Source organism: Neofelis nebulosa, chromosome 7 (genome assembly GCF_028018385.1).
Source record: "Neofelis nebulosa isolate mNeoNeb1 chromosome 7, mNeoNeb1.pri, whole genome shotgun sequence".
NCBI lineage: Eukaryota > Metazoa > Chordata > Mammalia > Carnivora > Felidae > Neofelis > Neofelis nebulosa.
In genome coordinates, this window is record NC_080788.1 from 40697675 (window position 1) to 40722788 (window position 25114).

The 25114-nt window shown below is 45.3% G+C and overlaps 1 protein-coding gene and 1 pseudogene across 4 annotated transcripts; one reads left to right on the forward strand and one right to left on the reverse strand.

Moving 5' to 3' along the window:
* Positions 1-49: 49 nt before the first annotated feature.
* Positions 50-25114, forward strand: UBAP1L (ubiquitin associated protein 1 like). Of its 4 annotated transcripts, XM_058737373.1 has the most exons (7): positions 2969-3057; positions 3993-4124; positions 10354-10646; positions 15348-15968; positions 18565-18771; positions 23714-23815; positions 24755-25114. In XM_058737373.1, the coding sequence occupies exons 3-7, from the start codon at positions 10527-10529 to the stop codon at positions 24887-24889; spliced, it is 1185 nt and encodes a 394-aa protein (XP_058593356.1). In that variant the 5' UTR covers positions 2969-3057; positions 3993-4124; positions 10354-10526; the 3' UTR covers positions 24890-25114. The 4 variants fall into 4 exon arrangements, with proteins under 4 accessions (XP_058593351.1, XP_058593356.1, XP_058593355.1 ...); XM_058737368.1 differs by lacking the exon at positions 3993-4124 and having other exon boundaries at positions 50-3057; positions 10479-10646; XM_058737372.1 differs by lacking the exon at positions 3993-4124.
* On the reverse strand, positions 7821-7929 carry LOC131518553 (U2 spliceosomal RNA; annotated as a pseudogene).

Consider the following 25114-nt stretch of genomic DNA (forward strand, 5'->3'; position numbering starts at 1 on the left):
TGCAAACTTGTCAAATAGACATTTGCTAGGAGAAGGTGAATCTCCAGCACCAAACTTTGTGGAATCCAACTCTAGATAAGCAGGAAAGGACGACAACCTTGGAAATGATTTTGTGTAGTTGGAAGTTCTGGGGTACGAGATGCTAACACCTTTGTTCTTTTTCTGTTTAATCTGCATTGTTAAATTTATATAGTATGCCTTTCAGAGTTAACAGATAGGATATGAGGGCCAGCGCTCCAAAGTGTGTGTCTAAGTTCATATACCTTAAAATCTGTTGTGATTAGCCTCACATAACCCCCATAGGCCTGTGTGCCCTTTTATAAATCCCCACCATTTGCTGTCTGATGAGATGTAGGAAGAGTAGAAATAAAAGATGAATTGTATGATGTGTTCAGTATGCAGGCAGCCTTGTCACTAAGACATCTGCATTGATGGGGGCATGAGTGTGAAGCAGGGATTCAGGAAAATAGGCAGCAGAACCCAAGAGGAAGGGATTTAACCTCAGGTGGAAAAAAGCCTTCCCTCTTTCATTCAGCTTCTGCAAAGTTTTAATAAAGTAAACATTATTTTTATTGTTTGGCTTTGTTTTGTAAGTTTTTCCTCGTTTATCACCTTGCATGGTGGTGGTGGCAGCAGCCACTGGTACTTGATGGGTTTAGAAAGACATAGAGTAGTGCCTGATGAATTGTACTTCTGAGAATATAGACAGTATCATTGTAATCTTTTCCCCCCAAAAATCTTCTTTTATTGTGGAAATCTTCAAGCATCTGAAAATAAAGAGAATAGTATAATTTTTTCTGTATATCCATCATCTGGCTTCAGATAATTGTCAACTTACGGCAAATCTTGTTTCATCTGCAACGCACTACTCTATAGACTATTTTGAAGCAAATCTCAGACATTATATTAATTAAGTATTTCAGCATGTAGGGCTCCACTTTGGGCATAGAGTCTACTTAAAAAAATTTTTTTCAGTATGTGGCTCTAAAAGATATTTTAAAAATGTAACCATAGTGCCATTATTGCACTGAAAGAAATGAATGACTTCTTGATATCATCAAATTCCCAGTGTTCAGATTTCCTTATCTCATAAATGTGTGTTTTACACTTGGCTCAAATTAAGATCTAGATGCAATCTATACACTGTTGTTGGTTGATATGTTTCTTAAGTTTCTGATAATCCGTAGGTCTTTCTTGCTTCCTCCTGTGTATTCTTGTACCCTTGAGATTTATTACTTGAAGAAATTTTTTTCCTGAAGTTTCCAGTCTGAATTTTGCTTGTTGCATCCTTGTGATAGCATGTTCCTCTGTTTCCATATCTCTAATTTAGTGGTTAGAGCTGCATTGCCCAGTATGGTAGATATGTATCGCTATTGGGCACTTGAAAGAGAGTTTGAAATGGAGTTTGAATTGAGTTGAATAATTACACCTATGGATCACATTTCTATTGGACAGCACTGATTAAAAGTGCACACATTTTTTGACCACATACAGATTGGAGTTTTCTGAAGAATATATTATACACCTGGTGTGTACTCCATTCAGGAGGACTAATGTCTAGTTGTCTGTTTTTGTGATCTTAGCAGCCACTGGTAATCAAGACCTAAAGTCATTCCTTTGGAGTTGCAAAACAGTGATAGTTTAATTCTGCCTTTCTTTCTTTAGTTATTAGCTGGAATACTTCTAAAAGGGGAAACATCCCCTCATCAACCATTTGGTTACTGCAGGGTACAATTGGTACAGGAAAGGCAAATACATATTTTTTTTATTTACTAGTTTTCAAATTAATGAGCTGGTTCCCTAGAATCCTCCAAAGGTAACAAGTGAGTTTTATTTTGAAGTATCACTATGAACTCAGATCTAACCATAATTGTCTTTCAACCCATTGTTATTATTTATCAATTGTCTCATCTTTGGTCACTGGGAGCCTTTTTTTCAATTTTTTTTTTTTTTTAATGTTTGTTTATTTTTGAGACAGAGACAGAGCATGAACGAGGGAGGGTCAGAGAGAGAGGGAGACACAGAATCTGAAGCAGGCTCCAGGCTCTGAGCTGTCAGCACAGAGCCTGACGCGGGGCTCGAACTCATGGACTGTGAGATCATGACCTGAGCCGAAGTCGGCCGCCCAACCGACTGAGCCACCCAGGTGCCCCTGCTGGGAGCCTTTTTAACTCAGTTTCTGAATTCCCTTTCAATTCCAGTATTCCATTCCAAATTTGTTTTACATATTACCTATTCCAAACCTGGAAACAGTCATTTATCTAATAATAAATTAGTGGAAAAGGTATTTATAGGCCATAATCTGCATGATAGGGGTGGTCATTGTTATTGCTGCTTCTTGTTTGTTGATTTTTATGCTTTTAGTCAGAACTAGGAATTACAGTTCCCTTGAGCCATCAGCCTTTTTCTAAATCATCCCTTTTTTATACCTATATTCTTTTTTTTTAATGTTTATTTAATTTTGAGAGAAAGAGAGAAAGAATCCTAAGCAGGCTCCAAGCTGCCAGTGTAGAGCCTGATGCAGGGCTTGAACCCACGAACCACGAGGTAATGACCTAGGCCGAAACCAAGAGTCGACACTTAACCCACTGAGCCACCCAGGCACCCCTGTACCTATGTTCTTTTTATATTGAACATAAATTAATGAAAATAGAGAAATAAACTCATTCAAAGATGAATCAGAAATGTGTTGATTCATCATGTCCTGTATATACAAGAATATTGTTTATCTTATTTCCCAAAAGAGGAGACCCTGGGTTGGGAGATACTCTAACAAAAAGCATTTATTTTAAGAAATTAGGTAAATACAAGAAAGATTAAAAAATGAAATAGATTAGTTGTATGTTAAATACTAAGTGTTCTTAGTGGCTGAGTTTATGACGTCAAAGAATTTGCTACAAGCCAATGAACTTAATCACTCTAAACCCATTCATGTTCCTATGTCCATGTGACTTGGGCAAGGGTGTATCAAGAAGCTTAGACAGCATTATGCCATCTGCTGTAGCAATTCACTTCTACATATTTTGTCCACAGGGGAGCTATCCTGGGAATCACAAGGTAAGTACAAAGTATGTCTTGTTCCATTCAAATAATATAGAATATATAGAAGGAATGTGAGTGCTGTGAAGTATTAGCAGTGATTATTTTAGGGACTAGTGACTACATGAGGCATTTCCAACTAAATCTATTTTTTTTCTTTTAATGCTATAACCAATAAACTATTCCTGTATAATTGTTAACTTTTTTTTTAAAAAAGTGTGAGTAATTACTACACGCAACGTGGGGCTCAAACTCATGACCCCAAGATCAAGAGTCATGTGCTTTTCCGACGAGTCAGGTGCCCCTGTTAACTTTTGGGTGTACCCATACAGTAGTTCCTGACTTAGCACGTCTGGCTATCTATGAAGATTTTGTTTCCAATGCAGGTTCTGTTTGCCTTTTGGAATAAACTGAGTTGCTCACAGTCTCTGAAGCAAGGATCGAAGTCTTTGAGGCAGTTGGTGCTAGAGCACATAACTATACAGAGCAGTAGGCACCTCTCAACTTAATTAGCTCATGCTTGCCAGAATATGGATTCTAGGACTTGAACTGTGTTCTTAGAAAATGGTTTTTACCATTTGCCAGGAATGATACTAAGTGCTAGAGATGTGAAAGGGAGCAAAAAGACAGGATTCTTGCCCTCCTGGAATTAGATCTAGAGTAGAAAAGCTTAAGAATACAGATAATTAGTTGTGATATGTGCTACAAAGAAAAAGTGGTTAGTCATCATTTATATTTTCCATTGTTCAAATATTTATTAAATGCCTGTTGAAACTCAGATTAATTTGCTAAGTATAAGGGCTATAATGGTGAGGGGGATAGGTTAATAATATCCAATTAATGGATCCAGCAATCAAAAAATGTACTGAGTGCTTTGAAGGAAAGGTAAGTGGTTCTATGAGATTAGGCCCTTTTTTTTTCCTTTTTTAATGTTTATCTATTTTGAGAGACAGAGTGCAAGTGGGGGAGGGGCAGAAAGAGGGAGACACGGAATCCAAAGGAGGCTCCAGGCTCCTAGCTGTCCGCACAGAACCCCCGACACAGGGCTCAAACCCACAAACTGCAAGATCACGACCTGAGCCAAGGTAGGATGCTTAACCAACTGAGCCACCCAGGCGCCCCCAGGCCCTTTAAAGTCTTAAAAGCCACTGTACTGGGTAGATCTACCCAAGTTTGGGGGGGGGGGGGTGGATCAGAAAAAGCTTTTTTTTTTTTTTTTTTTTAAGTTTAAATTTTAATTAGTTAACATACTGGCTTCAAGAGTAGAATTCAGTGATCACTTACAACACCCAGTGTTCATCACAAATGCCCTCCTTAGTGCCCATCACCCATCTAGCCCATCTCTCACCCACCTCCCTCCATCAACCCAGAGTTTGTTCCCTATCATTATGAGTGTCTTGTGGTTTGTTTCCCTCTCTTCTCTTTTTCCTCCCCTTCCCATATGTTCATCTGTGTTTTTTCTTAAATCCCATATATGAGTGAAATCATATGGTATTTGTCTTTCTCTGATTGACTTGTTTAGCTTAACATAATAACATTCTAGCCTCATCCACATCATTGCAAACGGCAAGATTTCTTTCTTTTTGATGGCTGAGTAATATTCCAGTGTGTGTGTGTGTGTGTGTGTGTGTGTGTGTGTGTGCGCGTGCACGCGTACCACTTCTTTTTTATCCGTTCATCAGTTGATGGACATTTGAGCTGTCTCCATAGTTTGGCTATTGATGTTACTATAACCATCAGGGTACATGTACCCCTTCAAATCAGTATTTTTGTATCCTTTGGGTAAATACCTAGTAGTACAATTGCTGAATTATAGTGTACTTCTATTTTTAGTTTTTGGAGAAATCTCCATGCTCTTCTCCAGAGTAGCTGCACCAGTTTGCATTCCTACCAACAGTGCAAGACAGTTCCCCTTTTTCTGCATCCTTGCCAACAACTGTTGTTTCTTGTGTTGTTAATTTTAGCCATTTTGACAGGTGTGGTGGTGGTATCTCATTGTGGTTTTTATTTGTATTTCCCTGATGATGGGTGATGTTGAGCATCTTTCCATGTTTCTGTTAGCCATCTGAATGACTTCTTTGGAAAAGTGTCTATTCATGTCTTCTGCCCATTTCTTAATTGGGTTATTTGTTTTTTGGGTGTTGAGTTTGATAAGTTCTTTATAGATTTTGGATACTAACCCTTTATCAGATATGTCGTTTGCAAATATCTTCTCCCATTCTGTAGGCTGCCTTTTGTTGATTGTTTCCTTCACTGTGCAAAAGTTTTAATCTTGATGAAGTCCTAATAGTTCATGTTTACTTTTGTCTCCCTTGCCTTCAACGACAAGGGAGACAAAACTTCTAGTAAGAAGTTGCTCTGGCTGAGGTCAAAGAGATTGCTGCCAGTGTTCTCTAGGATTTTGATGGTTTCCTGTCTCACATTTAGGTCTTTGATCCATTTTGAATTGATTTTTGTGTATGGCGTAAGAAAGTGGTCCAGTTTCATTCTTCTACATGTAGCTGTCCAGTTTCACAACAGCATTTGTTGAAGAGTCTAGGAAAAGCTTTTCTGAGGAGATGATGTTTCAGCTAAGCTATGAGGCATAAACAGCTATTCACTAGTGCAGAGGAGACACGGAAGAAGAATGTGGCAAGAATTTGGAATAGAATATGCAAAGGCCCTGTGTTGGGCTAAGAGACCAAGGCAATTGAAGACTAGCATGGCTAGAGTAAGACAAGAGGGGAGGGGGTAGGGGCCACTGCACTGCAAAGCTTTGGAAGCCCTTGTCAGGAGTTTGATTTTTATTCTGAGAGAGCTGGGAACCATTTGGGGCTTTTAAGCAGGGGATTGGCTTAGTTTGCTATTTTGAAATGATCACTTTTGTCCCAGTGTGTGGAACAATTACAATGATAGGACATAAGAGGATATGTTGGACACAGTTGTCCAAGTGAGAGATAATGGGGGCTTGGACTCCCATGTTAGCAGTGGAGGTAGCGTGAAATGGGTGGATTTCAGAGATTTAAGAGAGGAAATTTGGCAGGGATATGAGATGAGTGGTCATGAGGGAGAAGAGAGTGTCAGGCATGAGTCCTCAGTTTGTATATCTTAGACATTCCTTGAGACAAGAAATTCTGGGGAGGAGGAAAAGTTTGGGGGAGGGGAAATCAGGAGTTCACTTTAGGTATGTAGAGTTTGAGGCACCCTTGAGAAATCTTGGAGGAGATGCCTTGTAGGCAGTGGTGTTTATGAATTTGATCTCTGAGAAGAAGTGGAGAATTTAATATGAGTCATTGGCACATAGATTATTGATGCTGTGGGCAAGGATGAAGTCATTTAGAGTATAGTGGAGACCTTTATAAAAAATAATACTTATGTCAGTGCCTGGGCTCCAGGTAGACCAACTACTACAACCCCCGCTTGCCCTGCCTCTCACCCCTAGGCTCAGATGCAGCCAGACAGGCACAGACCCATGGAGAGGTCCTGGATTATTGCCTGCTGAAGCATGCACAGACTGGCCTTCCCAATATCCCCACTTCCCCATCCTCACCCCACCCCACCCCTTCAGACTCATCAAAGCTTTCTCCACTGCCTACTGAATGGAGTCAGTATTCCGTTTTCAGGGCCCTCGCCAGCTCTACCCCAATCTACCCCTTCAGTCTTAAGGCAGGCTGCTTCCCGGCACAAACTATCTGAGTCATATGCTTTGTCCCCGCCCCCTCCTCCCCCCACCTCTCTCTGCTCTGTCTCTGTTCCCTGACTCAAGCTGTTCCCTCCCTGGAGTTATGCTCTCCACTCTACCTTTAACCTGCTCACAGGCTGTTCCCATACTCTTCAGGATCCAGGTCAGGGTCCTGTCAGGGTCCTTCCTGAAGCTTGCCCAACTCACATAAGGACTAGAATACTTTCTTTCCGTTGAAGAATATCATCATTTAATGATCTGTACCGTTTATTTTATACTTAGCAGAGATGACTGTAATTTTAGAGTGTGCTCTAACTAGATCATGTCTTATACTGTAGCCCTTCCTATTCCTATTTCCAGAATTCTCAAATTCTTAAATTATTCCAGAAACAAGTGTAGAACTGAGTAGAGAATATCTATTAGGATGCAGATGCTGGGTCAGAAGTGAGAGAGGAGGAGGGTGGCCCTGTACCTGCTCAGTGGACAGGCGGTTCACACGTGGGTCTCAACAAAGCTGTGGCCTTTACCCACAGCTCAGAATTCTAATGACAGCTGAAAATGTGGATGATAAATCAGAGAATGCCAAAACTTGCTAACTTTCTTATGTCCCTTACAACGCCTTACGCCTCAGAGGTCCCCTGATGGAACAGGCTGATGGGGCAGATAACTTACTGATCACAATGGGACTTGTCTGATCCTGTAGCATAAAGAGCCGCTCCCAGTGCGCTGGGAGACTGTCTCTTGGCATGGGGTGGAGAAACCTTTGGAGTCTTACATACAGTAGACACAGACTAGAGTGGGCAGGCAGTGGAGATGAGGGAATTAAAGGATTTGCCCATCTGGCCTCATTTGACCTCTCTGCACTCAGATTACTTACTCTGCCTCTTCTCATGATCTCCTGTGGGCATGGGGATGACCCCAGTGACCCCTCGCAACAGGGGTTTGCAACATCCTAGTAGGGATGACATTGTAGTAAGCCAGAGATACTCCCTGGTGCAGTCCCTGGTAAACCCTGATTGTTTGCAAAATGCCAGACTGTGGTCAGGAGTCTAGATTTAAGTATATATTATAGGCAGTCTCAAGAGCTTGAATTCTTTGTGAGTTTCATTTTGTTAAGAGAACAGAATCTTTAGTTTAAAATACATAACAAATAAAATCCCTTGCTGTTGTGAATATTATTAAACTAACAGATACTATACTTGATCTCAGCCAAAAGGCCCAGAAGCTATGTATGAATTAATTTTTCTTAGATTTCAGCTTTAGTAGTAGATACTGTTGACTAATACTAATTTAACTTTCTCAATAGTGCATGAGAGTTCATTCTCATCAATACTTGATATTGTCAGGCTTTTTATTTTTAACCATTTGTGTGTGTGTGTGTGTGTGTGTGTGTGTGTGTGTGTGTGTGTGTGTGTGTGTTGGTATCCCATTGTTTTGTTTTGCATTTTCCCAATGGCTAATGAGGTTAAACAACTTTGATGTTTATTTGGATATACTCTTTTATGAAGTTAACATCTCTTGCCCATTTTTGAATTAGGTCTTTATTTGGATATACTCTTTTATGAAGTTAACATCTCTTGCCCATTTTTGAATTAGGTCTTTTTCTTACTGCTTTGTAGTTCTTTGTACTTACTGGATACGAGTCCTTGGTCAGATAGGTGTGCTGCAAATATCTTCTCCCACTCTGATTTGTGTTTTTTATTTTTTGTTTGTGTGGTTCTGTTTTGTTGTTTTACTGTCTTAATGGTATCTTCCAATGAATGGAAGCCAGTTTGTCAGTGTTTTCCTTTATGGGTTAGTTTTTTGCAACCTGCCTAAGAAATGTTTACCTATTCTAAAGTCATGAATACATTCTCCTATTTTATCTTCAAGCTTCATTTTACCTTTCACATTTAGATCTGTAGTCTACCTGGAATTGATTTGTGTGTGTGATGTGAGGTAGAGGCCAGGATTTTTTTCTAGGTGGACATCCAAATGATCCAGAACCATTTACTGAAAAGACTTTTATTTTCCTTATGCTCTCTGCAGGGCCAATTTTGTCGTAAGTTAAGGATCCATATAAATATGGATCTGTTTTTGGACCTCCTGTTCTGTTTTATTGGACTCTTTGTAAGTCCTCATGTTAGTACCACACTGTCTTAATTCCTGTAACTTTAAAGTAAGTGTTGATATAGTATAAATCTTCCAACAGTGCTGTTTCTTCTTCAAGATTGTCTTGGCTTTTCTTAGTCTTTTGCCTTTCATTTAAATTTCAGAGTTAGTTTGCCAATTTATCCCCCAAAAATAAGATGGAATTTGACATGTGGGGTCGACAAATCAATTCAGGGAGAATTAATATCTTTATGACATTGAGTCTTAACTCATGAACATGGCATGTTCCTCCAATAAATATTTTATAGTTTTTCACATAGAGGTCTTATATATCTTGTGTTAGTTTGAGTCCTAGAAGGTTGGTTGATAATATTACATGATATCTTATTTAAAATCTCACTCTCTAATGACATTTTTAAAAGAATATTTTCGGGGCGCCTGGGTGGCTTGGTTGGTTAAGCGTCCGACTTCGGCTCAGGTCACGATCTCACAGTCTGTGAGTTCGAGCCCCGTGTCGGTCTCTGAGCTGACAGCTCAGAGCCTAGAGCCTGTTTCAGATTCTGTGTCTCCCTCTCTCTCTGCCCCTCCCCTGTTCATGCTCTGTCTCTCTCTGTCTCAAAAATAAATAAACGTTTAAAAAAAAATTAAAGAAAAAAAGAATATTTTCATGGTTTGTTGTTTGTATAGAGAGATATAGTTGATTTTCATATATTGACCTTATATCCAATGACCTTGCTAAATTAACTTACTAATTCTAAGAGTTTTATTTATAGATTCCTTTGGATTTTCTACATATAATTATATCATCTACAAATAATGGTAGTTTAATTTCTTTTTTTCCAATCCTTATACTTTTATTTTTTTCTTTTCTCTTTTTACACAGGCTAGTATCTCCAGTGCAATGCTGAACAGAAGAGACAATGGGGACATCCTTGTCTCAATCTTGGGGATATCTTTCAGTATTTCACTATTAAGTGGCCTGTTTGCTTTAGATGTTTTAGTGATATTCTTGATTATGCTAAGGAAATTACTTTCTATTCCTAAGTTATTAAATGGGCTTATTTGTTTTTTCCTAAAATCATGAACGGGCATTGATTTTATCAAGTGCTTTTTCTGCATCTACAGATATAGATAATCTATAACTTAAAATTTTTATTCTATTGACATTTATTTTTACTCCCAGTGATTGATTTTGGAATATTAAGACAATCTCTCATTCCTGAAATAAACTCAACCCAGCAATGTTGTATTTTTCTATCCAAAATTATTTTTATTGAGATTTTTGCAGTTATGTTCATGAGAGATTGACCTTAATTTTGTCAGATTTGGTATCCGGATGGTGCTGAAATAAAAATGAGTCAGGAAGTATTTCTTTTCTGGAAGTGTTTGTAATTTGACATTTTCCTTAAATGTTTGGATGAAAACTCTTGATGACATGCTTCAGCACTAGTGTCATAGGCCACATTTTGGGAAACAATTGTCTAGGGCAAGACTTAAACATGAAATAGTCAATTCTTGTCGGTTTGAATGCTCTTGTTTTTGTTCATTTCCTCCCTATGCAGCACCAGCCACTTTACTTTTCCCTTCCCAGCTGTGTGGGGCTCAGCTAAGTCACCACACGGGAGAGTGGTAAGGCCATTTGAGACCAAGCCTGGTTCTCAGGACTACACTCTCTCCCTGCCACCAGGCAGCCTGCCCCAGTCCTGCTCAGCCATCTCTACACTCCTCTGACAGAATGAATGCCCTCGATGATGTCCCCTTCAAGGTGCCCAACGGCTTTGTGATAGGCACAGAGCCCCTTCCTGGGCCAGAGCTCAGCGTCCCAGCTTGCAGGGAGCTTCTGCTGGGTTCTATGGTAAGTATATCTCTCTGTCCATCTATCTCCTTGTCTCTGGGTCTATAGATCTGATGCTGAGACTTGGGCTTGGTTCCTCGATTTTATTTTATTTTAATTTTTTTAAGAAAGGAGCTACAGGGGCGCCTGGGTGGCGCAGTCGGTTAAGCGTCCGACTTCAGCCAGGTCACGATCTCGCGGTCCGTGAGTTCGAGCCCCGCGTCAGGCTCTGGGCTGATGGCTCGGAGCATGGAGCCTGTTTCCGATTCTGTGTCTCCCTCTCTCTCTGCCCCTCCCCCGTTCATGCTCTGTTTCTCTCTGTCCCAAAAATAAATAAAAAACGTTGAAAAAAAAATTTTTTTTTAAAAAAAGAAAGGAGCTACAAAGCCTTTAAAAAATTTTTTTTATGTTTTTTTAATTTTATATTTGAGAGAAAGAGAGACAGAGCACAAGCAGGGGAGGGACAGAGAGATGGAGACAGAATCTGAAGCAGGCTCCAGGCTCTGAGTCATCAGCACAGAGCCCAACACAGGACTTGAACTCACGAACCATACATGAGATCATGACCTGAGCCGAAGTTGGATGCTCAATCGACTGAGCCACTCAGGTGTCCCAAAGCCTTTTTTTTTTTTTTTTTAATATTTATTTATTTTTGAGAGAGAGAGAGAGAGAGAGTGTGTGTGTGTGAGCAGGGTAGAGGCAGAGTGAGAGGGAGACGCAGAATCTGAAAATGGCTCCAGGCTCTGAACTGTCAGCATAGGGCCTGATGGGGGCTTGAACTCACAAACCGTGAGACCATGACCTGAGCTGAAATCAGGAGTCGGACTCTTAACCGACTGAGCCACCCAGGTGCCCCTTGTTCCTTGATTTTAAAGGGCAACAAGGCCATTTCTGTTATATTCTAGAGAGTTTTGGAAATAACCCAAGAGGAAAGGTGTTTCATCATGAAGTCTGGTGGCTTGTGATGGGGATTATTCAGTGGGTCTTATTTTAAGCTTAGGATAACTGGAAGCCTGCCTATATGAAGAACTGAGAGTCATTGCAAGGATGCTCCAATTGCTCCCTTCTCCGCCAGCCTCCTGGCATGTCTAAAACTCTACCGTTTAGGATCACTCTTATGAGCTAAGACACTATCTCCAGAATCCCCTGTTAAAATGCAGACAGTTACAGGGAACCCATTAGAAGGGATTACTATTCCATAGACCCAAAACACATCAGCCCTGGAGGCACCCTCAAAACACCCCATGCCCCACAGCTCACACACTGGGATGTGTACCCAGTGTATGTGGTGGTATCACATACCCTCAAGATAAACATGATTATTTAACTTCTGGGAGAGTCAAGTTTACTTGAAGATTTAGGGGGAGATCTATTGCATTTGTATTATAACACAGGTGTATCATGAACTAGAACACAAAATTCACATGAATTTATAAAATGAAAAAACAAGATTGCAAAGAACTGTGGAACTGATGTGGGGCCTCTCAGACTCTTGTATGTTCATTCTCCACTGTCTGCAGAGGGCTTTGTAAAAAATTCTGAGGATCTGGGTCATCCCTCACTCATTTTGCACATGGGAAACCTGAGGTCCAAAGAAGGGAAATGACTCGTCTGAAGTTAGTGGCCATGGCAAGACTAAAACTCAGGTCTTGACTCCAAATCATTTCATATTAGCTAAGAGCAGGATTGGAATGTAAGAGACACTGGACATGGATTGTTCCAAGGTTAAAAAAAAACAGGTTGTAGGAAGTCAGGTGCAGAGAGTCCAGTCCACAAAGGAGAAAGAGGCTCTAGTGGCCTGGGGGCACAGGAGCAAGAGACTCAGTGTGGTTTTTGTTTTATCTGCAGAACCTGGGGTTGCACTGAGGCTCCTTAGGACCAAGGTCTCCAGAATGGAAAGAAGCTCTGTAGAGCCCAGAGCACATGTCCAGGGGCCCATCCTCTGTAGGGCAGGAGCTCTCGCTTTCTCCAGGCAGCTTGTGCTATGGGTTCTTGCCCTGAGTCAAAGTCGGCCTCTATGGTTGGGAGTAGAAATTTGCTTTACTGGAGGTGGATCATTAACATCTTTTCCTTACATGCTGAGCTCAGGCCAAGCTGGGAAGAGGCTTTTCTGAAAGTTACTTCTCTTAGAAGCAGAACTGGGCACCTTTCTGCCAAGTCCACATCTGGTGTCCTAGCCAAGGTGCTGACCCTGGCTCTGCCCCCCTCCTCTCAGCAAGGGTATCTGCACTCCCTTGAGCCATTTCCCTTCCTGGGCCTCCATTTCTTTTACTGCTGGGCCAATCTAACAGAGAAGCATGAGACTCCAAGTATGATTTACAGCTTCTCCTGGTAAGTCCTCTGAGTTCACTGGGCTGTATTCTCAGTATTTGGAACTTGGAATACATTTTCCCATAACAATAATGTTATAGATAGAGGTTAGATTACCTGTGAAAAAATAATAACCACAGCTACTATAACTGAGCACCTGCTGTACACTGGGCCTATGCTTAGGTGCTCTTTATACATTCACTCTTTTTTCTTTTTCTTTTCTTTTTTTTTTTTTTTTTTGTTTTTACATTCACTCTTTTTTCTTTCTCAGATTTATGATAACCCTTTTAGCAGGTATGTGTTCCCACCCCATAGCACAGGAAGCCAAAGCTCCCATCCAAGTGATACACAGGGTTATGTTGCCTGTGCATGACACACCCAGACTCCAACATGTGTCTGTCAGACCCCAGAAACCCATGTCCACCCATACATCTGACTGCCCTCTCCCTTCCTTCTACATTCAGAGTCTTGGCAAGTCTGTGTTTTGTTGTTTCAGAGTTTCCCTTTAATGAGAGTTCATCACTGTTAAAAATTTTTTTAGGAGAAAAGTACATTCACATAGTTTAAAAATGAAAAAAAAAATCTATAAAATGGTAGAGAACAAGTGTTGACAAACATTTCTGTAAAAGGCCAGATAGTAAAAAACTAGGGCAATTAAACTCTGTTGTAGGGAAAGAGTTATAGTTTTGGAAAGGGGTGGGTGGGAATGGTTGTGTTCCAATCACACTTTATTTATAAAAGCTAGGTGAGGGGTCAGTTTGGCCCACAGGCAGCTAGAATATCTTGGGAGAGTGAAAAGCCTCCCACTGACACCTTCTCATCCACCCAGTTTCCCAGCTCCACCCCCTCACTGGAGAGAGCTGTTACTCATTTTCTATGTATTCTTCCAGGGATTCTTCTGTGTATATGCACAAATAAGTACAGCTATTGCCTCCCTTTTTACACCAAAGGTAGCATTTTTTTTTAATGTTTATTTGTTTTTGAGAGAGGACGAGCGAGCACGCAGAGCAGGGGAGGGGCAGAGAGAGAGAGAGAGGGACAGAGGATCTGAAGCAGGCCCTGTGCTGACAGCAGAGAGCTCCATGTGGGGTTCGAACTCACGAGATCATGACCTGAGTCAAAGTTGGACACTTAACCGACTAAGCCACCCAGGTGCCCCACAAAGGTAGCATTTTATACATACACTGTTCTTCTTGACTTTTTTTTAACCTAGTATGTTTTAAGATCTTTCTATATCAGTACACGAAGCTTCTTCAGTTTTATTTTTTGCTGTATAGCATTGTGCATTATATGGATATATCCTACTTTACTGAATGGGTGCCCTCTTGATGATCACTTGGGTTCTTCCCAGTCTTTTCCAATTATAAACAATGTTACATGGAATGACTATATGCAAATGTCCTTTTGAATTTTTGTAAGTATTTTTCCAAATTGCCCTCCATAGGGGTCACTGATTTACATCCCAGGCAGCACTCTACAAGAGGCCTGTACCTCCCACACTCTCCCACAGAATGTCCTCAGACTTTGGATCTTTGCTGAGGGCTAGGTGGATGGTATCTCAGGGTAGTTTTAATTTGCCTTTCTCTTGTCAAGAGTGAGGTTGAGCAACTGCTCGGGTGTTTAAAAGCCATCTGTATGGCTCTTTTCTGTGGACCATCCATATCTTTTGTTCATGTTAAGCTGTTGGTCTTTTTCCAGTCTATATCTAGCACTCACTATATTAGTAAATGTAGCCCTTTGTCTGTGATGTGAGTGCTGTTTTCCCCTAGTTTGTCATTCGTTTTTGACTTCGCCTATTGTATCTTTGCCATGCAGATTTTGTACATGTGTGTATCTGTACTTTTATGGCTTTTGGATTTTGATTTACAGTGAGAAAGGTTTCCCCCACTTGATCTTATCAAGGATTTCTTTCCTGTTTTCTCCTAGTACTTTTATGGTTTCATACATATATTTAATGTTTGATCCTTTTGGAAATCATCCTTGTATAAGAGTGAGAATTTCTTCCAGCTAGCTAACACCATTTATGTTTGTTTTTTGTTTTTGTTTTTGTTTTTGTTTTTAGCTAACACCATTTATTAGTCCGTCCCTCTATTTCCCATTGCTTGAGATGCCAGCTTTATTATTTACTAAAGCCCCACAGATATCAAAGTCTCTTTCTGGACTTCCTATTCTTTACCTGCATCCGTGGAGGCCGAATTTGCTATTCACTTGTCGTTGATATTCATCCATCCCATTGCTAGCTAAAACTGAGGGTGAGAGTCGGGTGGTGATGGATGCCTGGGATTAAGAATCGGAAGCTGCCCAGACCTGGCAAATTTTTGGCTGAATAGGTTCCCGGAAGGCCGGGGAGTAGGAGTGCGCCCTCTGGCCCCGGTTTGGGTCCCAGAGCCTCACGTCGCCATCTACTTGCAGCACGACTTCAGCCTGGAGAGGAGGGCGCTCTTCTGGGTAGAGGCTGTCCTCCGGGGACCCTGCCCGTTCCAGTGCGACGCCCCGGGAACGGCGTCAGCGCCTCCCGCCTGGCTGTTGCTGGTGAGTTCCGACCGCGAGCCGGTGCCGATGCCTGCCGCAGACATGGGCCCTGAGGCTGGACCCCAGCAGCGGCTTGAGGAGGAGGTGGAGGAGGAAGAAAACCAGGACGAGGACCACGACGAAGAAGAAGCCGCCTCCGCCAGCGAGGAAGAGCCACGTCCTTGCAGCCCCCAGCCTGGGCCCCCTGCGAGCCCCGCCCCCCCTGCGAGTCCCGGCCCTGGCCATCCACGGTGCTCGCTGGACGTGCTGAGCGGCATGAGGTCGGAGCTGGCCGGAGCGCGGCGGCGGCTCTCTGAGGGCAGGCTGGCCGCCCGCCCCCGCGCCCTCCTGCACCGCATCCGCCACCGGGCGCTGAGCCTCTGCCCCAGCCCGGCACCGAGTCAGTGCCCCGTGCCGCCCCCGGGGCCCGCGCCCCCACTCCCCAGCACCCCCGCGCCGCCCCCGCGGCCCTCCACGGCCGGCGCCATGCCCCCGCTGCGGAGTCACAAGCCCACGGTCGCGGTAAGGAACCTTCTAGCTCTGCCAAGCCCGCAGGCCAATAGTCTGGGTTCCTAGCCTGATTCGCAGCCCTAGTGTCCTCCTCTCTGCTCTCCTCCTCCTTACCTTTAACTGTTCTCATCTGGCCACGTACTATGCTGTCCTTCCTGTGGCCCTGGGCCTAGAATATTCCCTGCTCAGAGGCCTCCATTCCCTGTTTCCCGCTGTTTTGCTTCTATTAGGGCACATGCCACAATAATTGTAATCATCCAGTACCTGTCCATCTCTTAGGGCAGTGATTGGATGGCAACCATTTTTGTTGCCAGGGCACCAAGCTGCAGACTTGGACAGTAGGGGGTGCTCAGTGAATGTCAAGTAATGAATGTGACTCAAATCTAGGGCTTCCCACAGAGCAAGGGCTTTCTGTAGGATGGATGAGCTGGCGACTCAAAGAATACTCACTGAGCAGTTATTTGCTGCTGGGCCCTGAGTTTAAAGAGAGAAGGTCATGGGGCGCCTGGGTGGCGCAGTCGGTTAAGTGGCCGACTTCAGCCAGGTCACGATCTCGCGTCTGTGAGTTCGAGCCCCGCGTCGGGCTCTGTGCTGACAGCTCGGAGCCTGGAGCCCGTTTCCAATTCTGTGTCTCCCTCTCTCTCTGCCCCTCCCCTGTTCATGCTCTGTGTCTCTCTGTCCCAAAAATAAATAAAAAACATTGAAAAAAAATTAAAAAAAAAAAAAAAAAAAAGAGAGAAGGTCAAAACCACAGGACAAGGAGAGCTGGCCAAAGGGGTGTGGGACAAGACAGCACTGAATAGTGAGAGGGATCAGGTGTTGAGAGGAGGTGACAGTTTTTGCAGACTGGGAGGCTTTGGGACAGAGGATGTGCACCTGCAAGAAAGGGGAGCAGAAGTGAATTTAAAGTAAAACCCAGGTGACTGGGTGGCTCAGTCATTTAAGCATCTGACTTCAGCTCAGGTCATGATTTCGTGGTTTGTGAGTTCAAGCCCGAATTGGGCTCTGTACTGACAGTGTGAAGCCTGCTTGGGATTTTCTCTCTCCCTCTCTGTCTGCTCCTGTCGCACTTGATCTCTCTTTCTTTCTCTCTCTCTCTCAAAATAAGTACACTTAAAAAAAAAAAAAGTAAAATCAGTGAAACTTAAGCCTCAGACCCCTCACTTTGCCTCTCCCCAAGGCCTTATACCTAATTTTATCTTCACAATTGTGTGCCTTGAGAGATCCAAATTATGTAAGTACCAAACTCCATAAAACGTGGATCTGGAGCAGATGGAATGGGTCAGGATTGATAGCCAAAGGTGGCAGTTGGGCACAGCTTTCTGCCCCCCAGCTGCCCTGCAGTCAGGCCAGGAGATGCAACAGAATAAGGCCCAGCTGAAGTTTAAATCCCAAAGACAGACTAGAGGTCTGGCTTTTCCCACTCACTGGTGTATGACCTTTGGCAAGTCACTGAACTGCTCTGAGCTATCCCTGTTCTACCCGTGAAGTGGGCCACTTGACCTCGCACAGTTGCATAGAGCAAACTCAGAGAAGAGGCTCTGTAAATTGGACAGACCACACCGCATCAAGGGCCAGATGGTGATGCCAGGATGGCTCTTCCTGGTGCACATTAAACTTAACTCTAGCAACAACCCTGTTGGGTGGGGGAGGATTGGGCCACATGTTCTGTACAGGAGAAAATTGAGGCAGAGAGCAGCTAAGAATTATTTTTTTAAATATTTTACTTATTTTTGAGAGAAAGAAAGACAGTGTGAGTGGGAGAGAGGCAGAGAGAGAGGGAGACACAGAATCTGAAGCAGGCTCCAGCTCTGAGCTGTCAGCACAGAGCCTGGCATGGGGCTTGAACTCACGGACCACGAGATCATGACCTGAGCTGAAGTCAGACACTTAACTGACTGAGCCACCCAGGTGCCCCACTAAGAATCTTTTTTAAGGTCAAAAGAATAGACTCAGATCCTAAGATTTTGATGTTTTCCAGTTAAAACTGGGGGTAAAGCAGACCCTAGAGTAAGTTTCCCTGGCAGGGAACCCCTTGAAAAGATAGGAATGGGTGGGGAATTCATGTCACACATACACACTGTGCCCCAAGAGCCAGGACAGCAGCTAGGCTTCACTTGGGGAGAAGGGATCAGGGTACTTTGTTCAGAGTTGGCAGACGGGTGCTTCTTGACAGGGAATGGGTAAGGGGTGATGCTGGCCAAACTGACTGATATGCCTTCCAGCCACCCTCCTTACTCTAGGGTCTGTGTGGGTCCTCTCAGCACAGCTGTGCCCAGTCCCTGCCCTGTTCCATGCCCTGCCAAGCCCCAGTCCAGCCACACTGAAGAAGGAGGAAGATCCACCTCTGCTCCCCACTCACTAAGGTGTGGAGTAAAGAATCCTGAATTTGATTTTGAGTAGGGCTCAGTTCCCAAATGTGTGTTGCTTACTCAGTCATTAACTTCTCTGAACCTTGATTTCAGTATCTGTAAAATGGGATAATAGGATGGACTTATGATATTTCTCTTGTGGAAATACTATCATTTACTGGCCTGTCAGTAAAAATGTCCTGCCCAGCCAGGTGTCACTTCCAGTAACTAACACATCCAACCTGTCTGTATTTCAGTCCCTCAGCCCGTATACCTGCCTGCCACCTCTTGGGGGGGTGTCTCAGAGTCTCAGCACCTGTAGAGCACACCCTGCTTCTGCTGACCTGCTGTCTGCCCTGAGCCAGGAGGAGCAAGATCTCATCGGGCCAGTGGTTGCCCTGGGGTATCCCCTGCACAGGGCTATCGGGGCTCTGCAGAAGACAGGGCGACAGAGCCTGAGCCAGGTAGGTGCATGGGGCCCAGAGCTGGGGGAGCTGTGGGTCTGGAGCCAGGGGAGGTGTCAAGTGGTTTTTATCTTTAACGTGAAAAAGTTTTTTCTCCTCTTTAGAAGCAGAACCTTAGCCTGGCATTAATTGTTGAGGGTTATGAGCAAGTTTCTAGACCCTAAGGCTATTTTCTCCATAAGAGTTTATCAGGAATCCCTGTGCCCAGAGAGTTTTAATATTCTATTCCTGTCCCAGTCTCTGCCCCAAGCACAGGGGGCTGGAGCTTTGGGCAACCAATAATCTTTCCAGAGATCCCCAATAGAACTTTCTGCAATGAGAGAGATGTTTTATACCTGTGTTGTCTAATACAGTAGACACTAGCTGTATGTGGCTATTTGAAATATGGACAGTGTGACTAAAAAACTGAATTTTTTAACTTAATTATAATTAATTTAAATTTAAATAGCCACATGTGGCTGCTGGCTACCATATTGGAAGGCACAGCTCTAACCACTTCCTTCAATGAACAGTTTATCTGTATTCGTATCCATCTCTTTCTCTTTTGATCTACCCATCCATCCATCTAATCAACAGCATTTACTGGGAACTTCCTAGGTGTTTAGATGCAGTGGGGAGCTATGGGGAAAACTCCCTCTTGATGGAAGGGCCTGCAAAGAATTTATGGCCATTCTTAATCGACCACAAGGAGGTTCTAGTGATCAGGAAAGTCTTCATGGAGGTGGCGCGTCTTCAGCTAGACTTCAAGGATGAATAAGCTCTGAATTTGAAGGAAAAGAGAAGGGATGATATTCCAAGCAGGAGGAACAGTATGAGCAAAGGGGTGGAGAGACAGCAAGGAAGGGTTTGGGAGGCCCTGATCCCACCAGTCTTGCTGGAGTGCAGGGTACATGATGCAGGCTGGTAGGAGATAAGACAGGGAAAGGGAGGGGCGCCTGGGTGGCTCAGTTGGTTAAGCAACCAACTTCGGCTCAGGTCGTGATCTCACGGTTTGTGAGTTCCAGCCCTGAGTCAGGTGCTGTGCTGGCAGCTCAGAGTCTGGAGCCTGCTTCTGATTCTGTGTGTCTCTCTCTGCCCCTCCCCTGCTCATGCTCTGTCTCTCTCTGTCTCAGAAATAAATAAACATTAAAAAAAAAATTAAAAAAAAAAAAAAAGACAGGGAAAGGGAGTTGAGGGCAGATTGAGGGTGCCTTGAAGACTGGGCTGAGAAGTTTATAAATGACCCACTAACAACAGGAAGGCATGGAAGGATTGTGAGTTGGGGCAGGAGGTAACATTGAATGCCACTGCCCGAACCTCCCTTCTCCCATCTGAATGTAACATCCCACTTCACATTGTTTCTGACACATGGGGACTCTTTTGGTTGGAAAGCTGAGCTGAAGGTATCAAAAGGTCCCAGGGCAGTTGGCACTTAGTTGTCTCTGTGCCCCCCCACCATCAGAGGGCTTGGGCACTCTCCACAGTCATGTAGATGACTGCTATGTGCTGGGTCCCTGAGGTCTGGAGCTGCCTACTCTTGGATAAGAAGTGACAAAAGGAGAGTAACTCTCAGACTGGAGCTGAAGCAGGATGTGCTGCTGCCAGGTTGAGGAGGTGGGCGAATGCCCCTGGCCCCCTTCCCCGCCCATTCCTGCTTCCGCTCTCCTCTGGCTTCATTGGTCTGTGCCTTGTCCCGCGTGTGGTTAACATGGAGGCTGCTGACATTTCTTGAACACCTTCTTTGTGCCAGTCCCTCAGTCAGAGAGTATTCAATTAGGCCTTCTCAGTTCTACACAGTTGCCACCACTGTCCCCACTTTGCAGATGAGGAAATTGAGGCCAGGGAGGTTCATATAAACAATCAGTGGCAGAACTGGCATTGAGGCCAGGCTGGTTTGACTCTGAATCTTTGCTGCATGCTTCTTTTCTCTCATTTCTTGTGGGAGAACCTTCCAGGGAAGCATCCCAGGCTGATATGAAGTTTAAAAGTAGATCTAAAGTTGCCCCCACCTTCAGCTGCTGCTGAAAGCCAGGACCTTGGCCAAGAAACTGGCCAGGAGGACTATGAAGGACCAGGCCCATGGTGTGGGTCTGCACATTAGTTGGAGCCAGCACAGGGCACTGGCCTCCCTGTGGGTGGGCTGGACGAATCACACTATATCAGGAACATTGTGTTTCCAGATATGTACTGACCACCTGCCTGGCCAGCCAGATCTCTGGGTGGCCTTCTTCCCTGGTGGTCAATCAGGAGCCAAGCCCTGAGGTGTGGGCCTGAAGGACTACTGGATGACTTCATCTGTCCTCCCCCACCAAGTTAATATTCCCCGCTGTTCTGTGAAGTTCCGCCATTAACTGAGCAGCTCCTTTGGGTTCAGATTCCTTCTCACCTTAAAGGATATATACTATAGTAAACCTCTTTGGCCAGAAATTAATGACAGATGGTCCAGGAGGGAGGTTATGGAGACAGAGCTCTTAGAAGAGCCAGGGAGAAAAGAGGAGATACAAAAGATAAGCTTTGTCCATGATTGCTTCGTTCCTTCCACAAGGATGGATGTGCCCACTGACTGCTTATAGGACAGCATGGGCAGTGTGTATGAGCATCCATAGGCTAGGCACCTTGCTATGGGATTCCAGGCACCTAAGGGCCCCTCTTTGAGTCTCACTTTCCCTATTCACAGAAGGGAGGAGGAATATGTGTTTATAATCAATGACTTACAGTCACATCCTGGGGTGTGAAAGTGACATCCTTACCCACCCTGGGTCCTGAGGCAGACCTGGTGACTTCTACAGTCTTATAGGCCCAAAAGCTGACCAACCAGCAGAATCTTTACAAATGTAGATCTACAGGACCTACTCTGGAGGATCCCAGTCAGTGAATCTGGAGTGGGGCCAATGGCCTATCATTTTAAAGATCTGAAGGTGGTTCTGATATGCAGCCTGGCATGGAGTCTACTGGTATGGATTGAGGTCAGCCGTCCCTTGAGTCAGTGGTTCTCAGCCTTGGCTGTACATTAGAATTACCTGGAAAGCTATAAAAATCCCAGGGCCCTGAAGTGCCTGGGTAGCTCAATCAGTTAAGTGTCGCACTTTGGCTCAGATCATGATCTCACGGTTTGTGGGTTCAAGCCCCATGTCAGGCTCTACACTGATAGTGTGGAGCCTGCTTGGGATTCTCTCTCCTACCCCCTCTCTCTGTCCCTCCCCTCCTCACACTCTCTGTCTCAAAATAAATAAACTTAAAAAAAAAAATCCCAGTGCCCAGACTGCCCCCTAGACTGGTTATATCAGAGCCTCTGGAGGCAAGCATCAGTGGTTTATGGGTAAAGTTCCCAGGCAGCTACAGTCAGCACCAAGGCCAAGAACCTTTGCTGTGGGTGAACCAAGAGGCAAAGGGCACATCCATCACCTGCTCTTGACATACTCCTGTTTCCACCTTTGGAAATCTTCTCTACTTTTCAATGCAGCTCAAAGCCCCTCCTCTAGCAGTTGAAGCCCCTCTGCTAGCAGCTGGGGCCCTGATGGACAAGGCTGAGAGGTCAGATGATCTAGGCTATAGTCCTGGGTCCCTGGGCAAGCTGTCCACCCTGCTTGGACCTGTTTCTTCAATTGTGCTAGGAAGGCTTGGCTCGGTGGTTTACAAAACATGCTCAGAGCAAGGTCTAGGTGTCCTGAGGCAGGAGCATTGGACTCCTGACTCCCCTGCTCCTGCCCCCCAGTTCTCCCAGAGCAGCTCCAACCTTCCTATTATTGTTGAAGCCTCCTGATGCTTGGACAGTTCAGAAGCTAAAACAGTTTGAAAACCATTAATCTGTATGATCCATGCTTTCTGCCCAGCTCTGAAGGTCTGCAGAAACCCGACCTGTTTCTTTTCCACTTATACCTGTAATTCTTGTGGTCTGCAGCCTTCACTTGGCATCAACTCTGTATAAATCTTGCTTTGATTTGCCTGGCACTCATGATTTCCCGTATCTGGTTCATCTCCCCCACTAAGCTGTGAGCTCCCTGGAGGTGGTTCTTAGTTCATTTTATAAACACAGCATACATTTATTTAGCTCCTTCTGCCTGCCATGCTGGGTGCTCTGGGAACGCAGCAGTGAACAAGACTGATACAACCCTTCCCTCATGGAGCGAGAAGTCAGCAGATGAGAACATTGAGGAAGGTAGTAGAACAGCTACAGAGTTGTATGTGCTCGGATAGGGGAAGCATGGGTGCTGTGGGAGCAGCAGGCAAGGCACCCAGTGGAGATTGGGGGCAGAGGCTTCCCAGGGAAGAGGAGTGAGACTGACCTTGGCGGAGGGAGTTAGATATGCAGAGGCCTGGGGGTGCTGAGGGAGTCAAGGCCACTGATGGGCAGGGACAGGCCTTTGAGCTCTGGTAAGGAGGCAGTACTTCATCCTGAGGGCAAAAGCAACTTGTGGTGACTGAACACGGAGTGACTTGAACAGGTTTTCAGGCCTGTGGGATCTTCCTCTGTCCTCCCTTTCCCGGCACTGGGGCTCACATGGTCCTGGGTGGCGGACACATATGTATCCAGGGACGGGGGTGCTCACAGGCGTGGAGGGTGAGGAGGCTGCTTTCACATGGGTGGGTGCTTACCAGGGAGGGTGAACACACCGGGATGGGTGTTGGGGAGACGCCTGTGTTTCAGGCCAGTCCCACTCCCCTGCTTAGGTTCTGGGAACCCTGTAGCTCATCCTGATAGCCCTTTCCCTGGATCACAGCCCCCAGTTTGGGACAGTTGGTCAGAACTTGCTGCCCACCCGTCCCTAGGTCCCCAGAGGAGGCCTTTGTCCCTCTTTTATTGGCTCACAGGGTCTCTGGGGCCATTTCATGTATGGTGGGTCGACTGGTCAGCCTGGTCTGAGCTCAGGCCTCACCGAGGTCCCCAAGGTTCCTCTTAATCTGTTCCATCGGCTGACCGTGCCACTCATCTAACCACACCCCTTTCCTCTTTCTGGCCCAGTTTCTCAGCTACCTTAGCGCCTGTGATCGGCTGCTTCGGCAAGGCTATGAGGAGGGCCTGGTGGAGGAGGCCATGGAGATGTTCCAGTTCTCCGAGAGCCAGGTCAGCAGGGTCACCTGCCCAGGCCCAGGGGAAGAGGAGGGGAGGGATGTGGGTGCACACACGAGCCTAGCATACAGGGGCACACCCGTACCAGAGGCGCAGCCTGGGGGCCATCAGGAGCTAGCCTGCTTGCTCAGCCCTGGGGAGAGGGAGACAGCCCAGGGAGGCAGAGGGAGGGAGGAAGGGAGGGAAACAGGAGGCACGGCTTTTGTGTCATGTAGCTGAATCAATACACAAATATTATAGAGTGTCTGGTCTGTCAGATACCCAGGGAGGAGCCAAGCGCAGCACAAAGATGCTTAAACTCTGCTTGGGGCGTTTGCTGCCTATCTGGAAACCCAGAATGCAGGCACCCGGGGGCCCAGTAGTACATTCTGAGTGGCCAATGTATATGAACTGTCCACAGTGTGCTGTTGGCCTAGGCTCTGCCGGGCAGCTCTTCACAGGGGCTGAGGGAAGGACAGAGGGATGGGAGAAATGCTGAGGAGGAGGGAGGGAGGATAAGCAGAGACTTTTCAAGCACTGGGATCAGAGGAGGAAGGAAGGCAGAGGCTGCACTGTGTGAAACCTCAGCAGGGTTTGGGGCCTGGGCAGAGACCCCAAGCTGTGCATCCTCTGGGCACCCGTAGGCAGCCTCCTTCTTTTTGTCCGAGTACCAGAGCACAGAGAGTCAGGAATGGGCCAGAGTGAGGGAGTAAAGACAGGATGGAGCCAGTGGCCAAGCCAGGGCCTCCTTCCTTGGCACAGGAACGGAGGTCCACACCCATGTCAGCCAGAGGTACAGGCAAAATGTAGGTGCTGCCCAGGATCAGGCTTACCTGGCTTGGGGAGTCCTTAGCTTTCTGGGAATAGATACAGTGGGCACCAGGAAGGGGGCTCCACAGGGAGATGGCCGGCCTGGCAGAGTCCCCAGCACTCTCTCTGCTTCCACTTCCTCAGGCAGGGGAATTCCTGCACCTCTGGGAACAGTTCAGTGACATGGGCTTCCAGCAGGACCGGATCAAGGAAGTACTGCTGGTCCATGGCAACCGCCGTGAGCAAGCCCTGGAGGAGCTGGTGGCCTGTGCCCAGTGACCTCGGCGCTTTCCACAATGCCTGTGCGTCCCTCAACCCGTGCCAGACCTGGCAATCCATTCCAGCTCTGTTATTAAGACTATATAAGAGGGGTGCCTGGCTGGCTTAGTTGGAGCATGTGTCTCTTGTTCTCAGGGTTGTAAGTTCAAGCCCCACTTTGGATATAGAGATTACTAAAAAAAAAAAAAAAAAAAAGTAAGTAAACTTACAAAAAAAAAAAAAAAA

Bases quoted from the DNA above. Each gene is read 5' to 3' on its own strand.
- UBAP1L (XM_058737368.1), top strand. From the start codon at position 2,905: ATGAACTTAATCACTCTAAACCCATTCATGTTCCTATGTCCATGTGAC. The intron at 10,647-15,347 runs GTAAGTATATCT...ATCTACTTGCAG, and splicing joins AGCTTCTGCTGGGTTCTATG to CACGACTTCAGCCTGGAGAG. The intron at 15,969-18,564 runs GTAAGGAACCTT...TCTGTATTTCAG, and splicing joins GTCACAAGCCCACGGTCGCG to TCCCTCAGCCCGTATACCTG.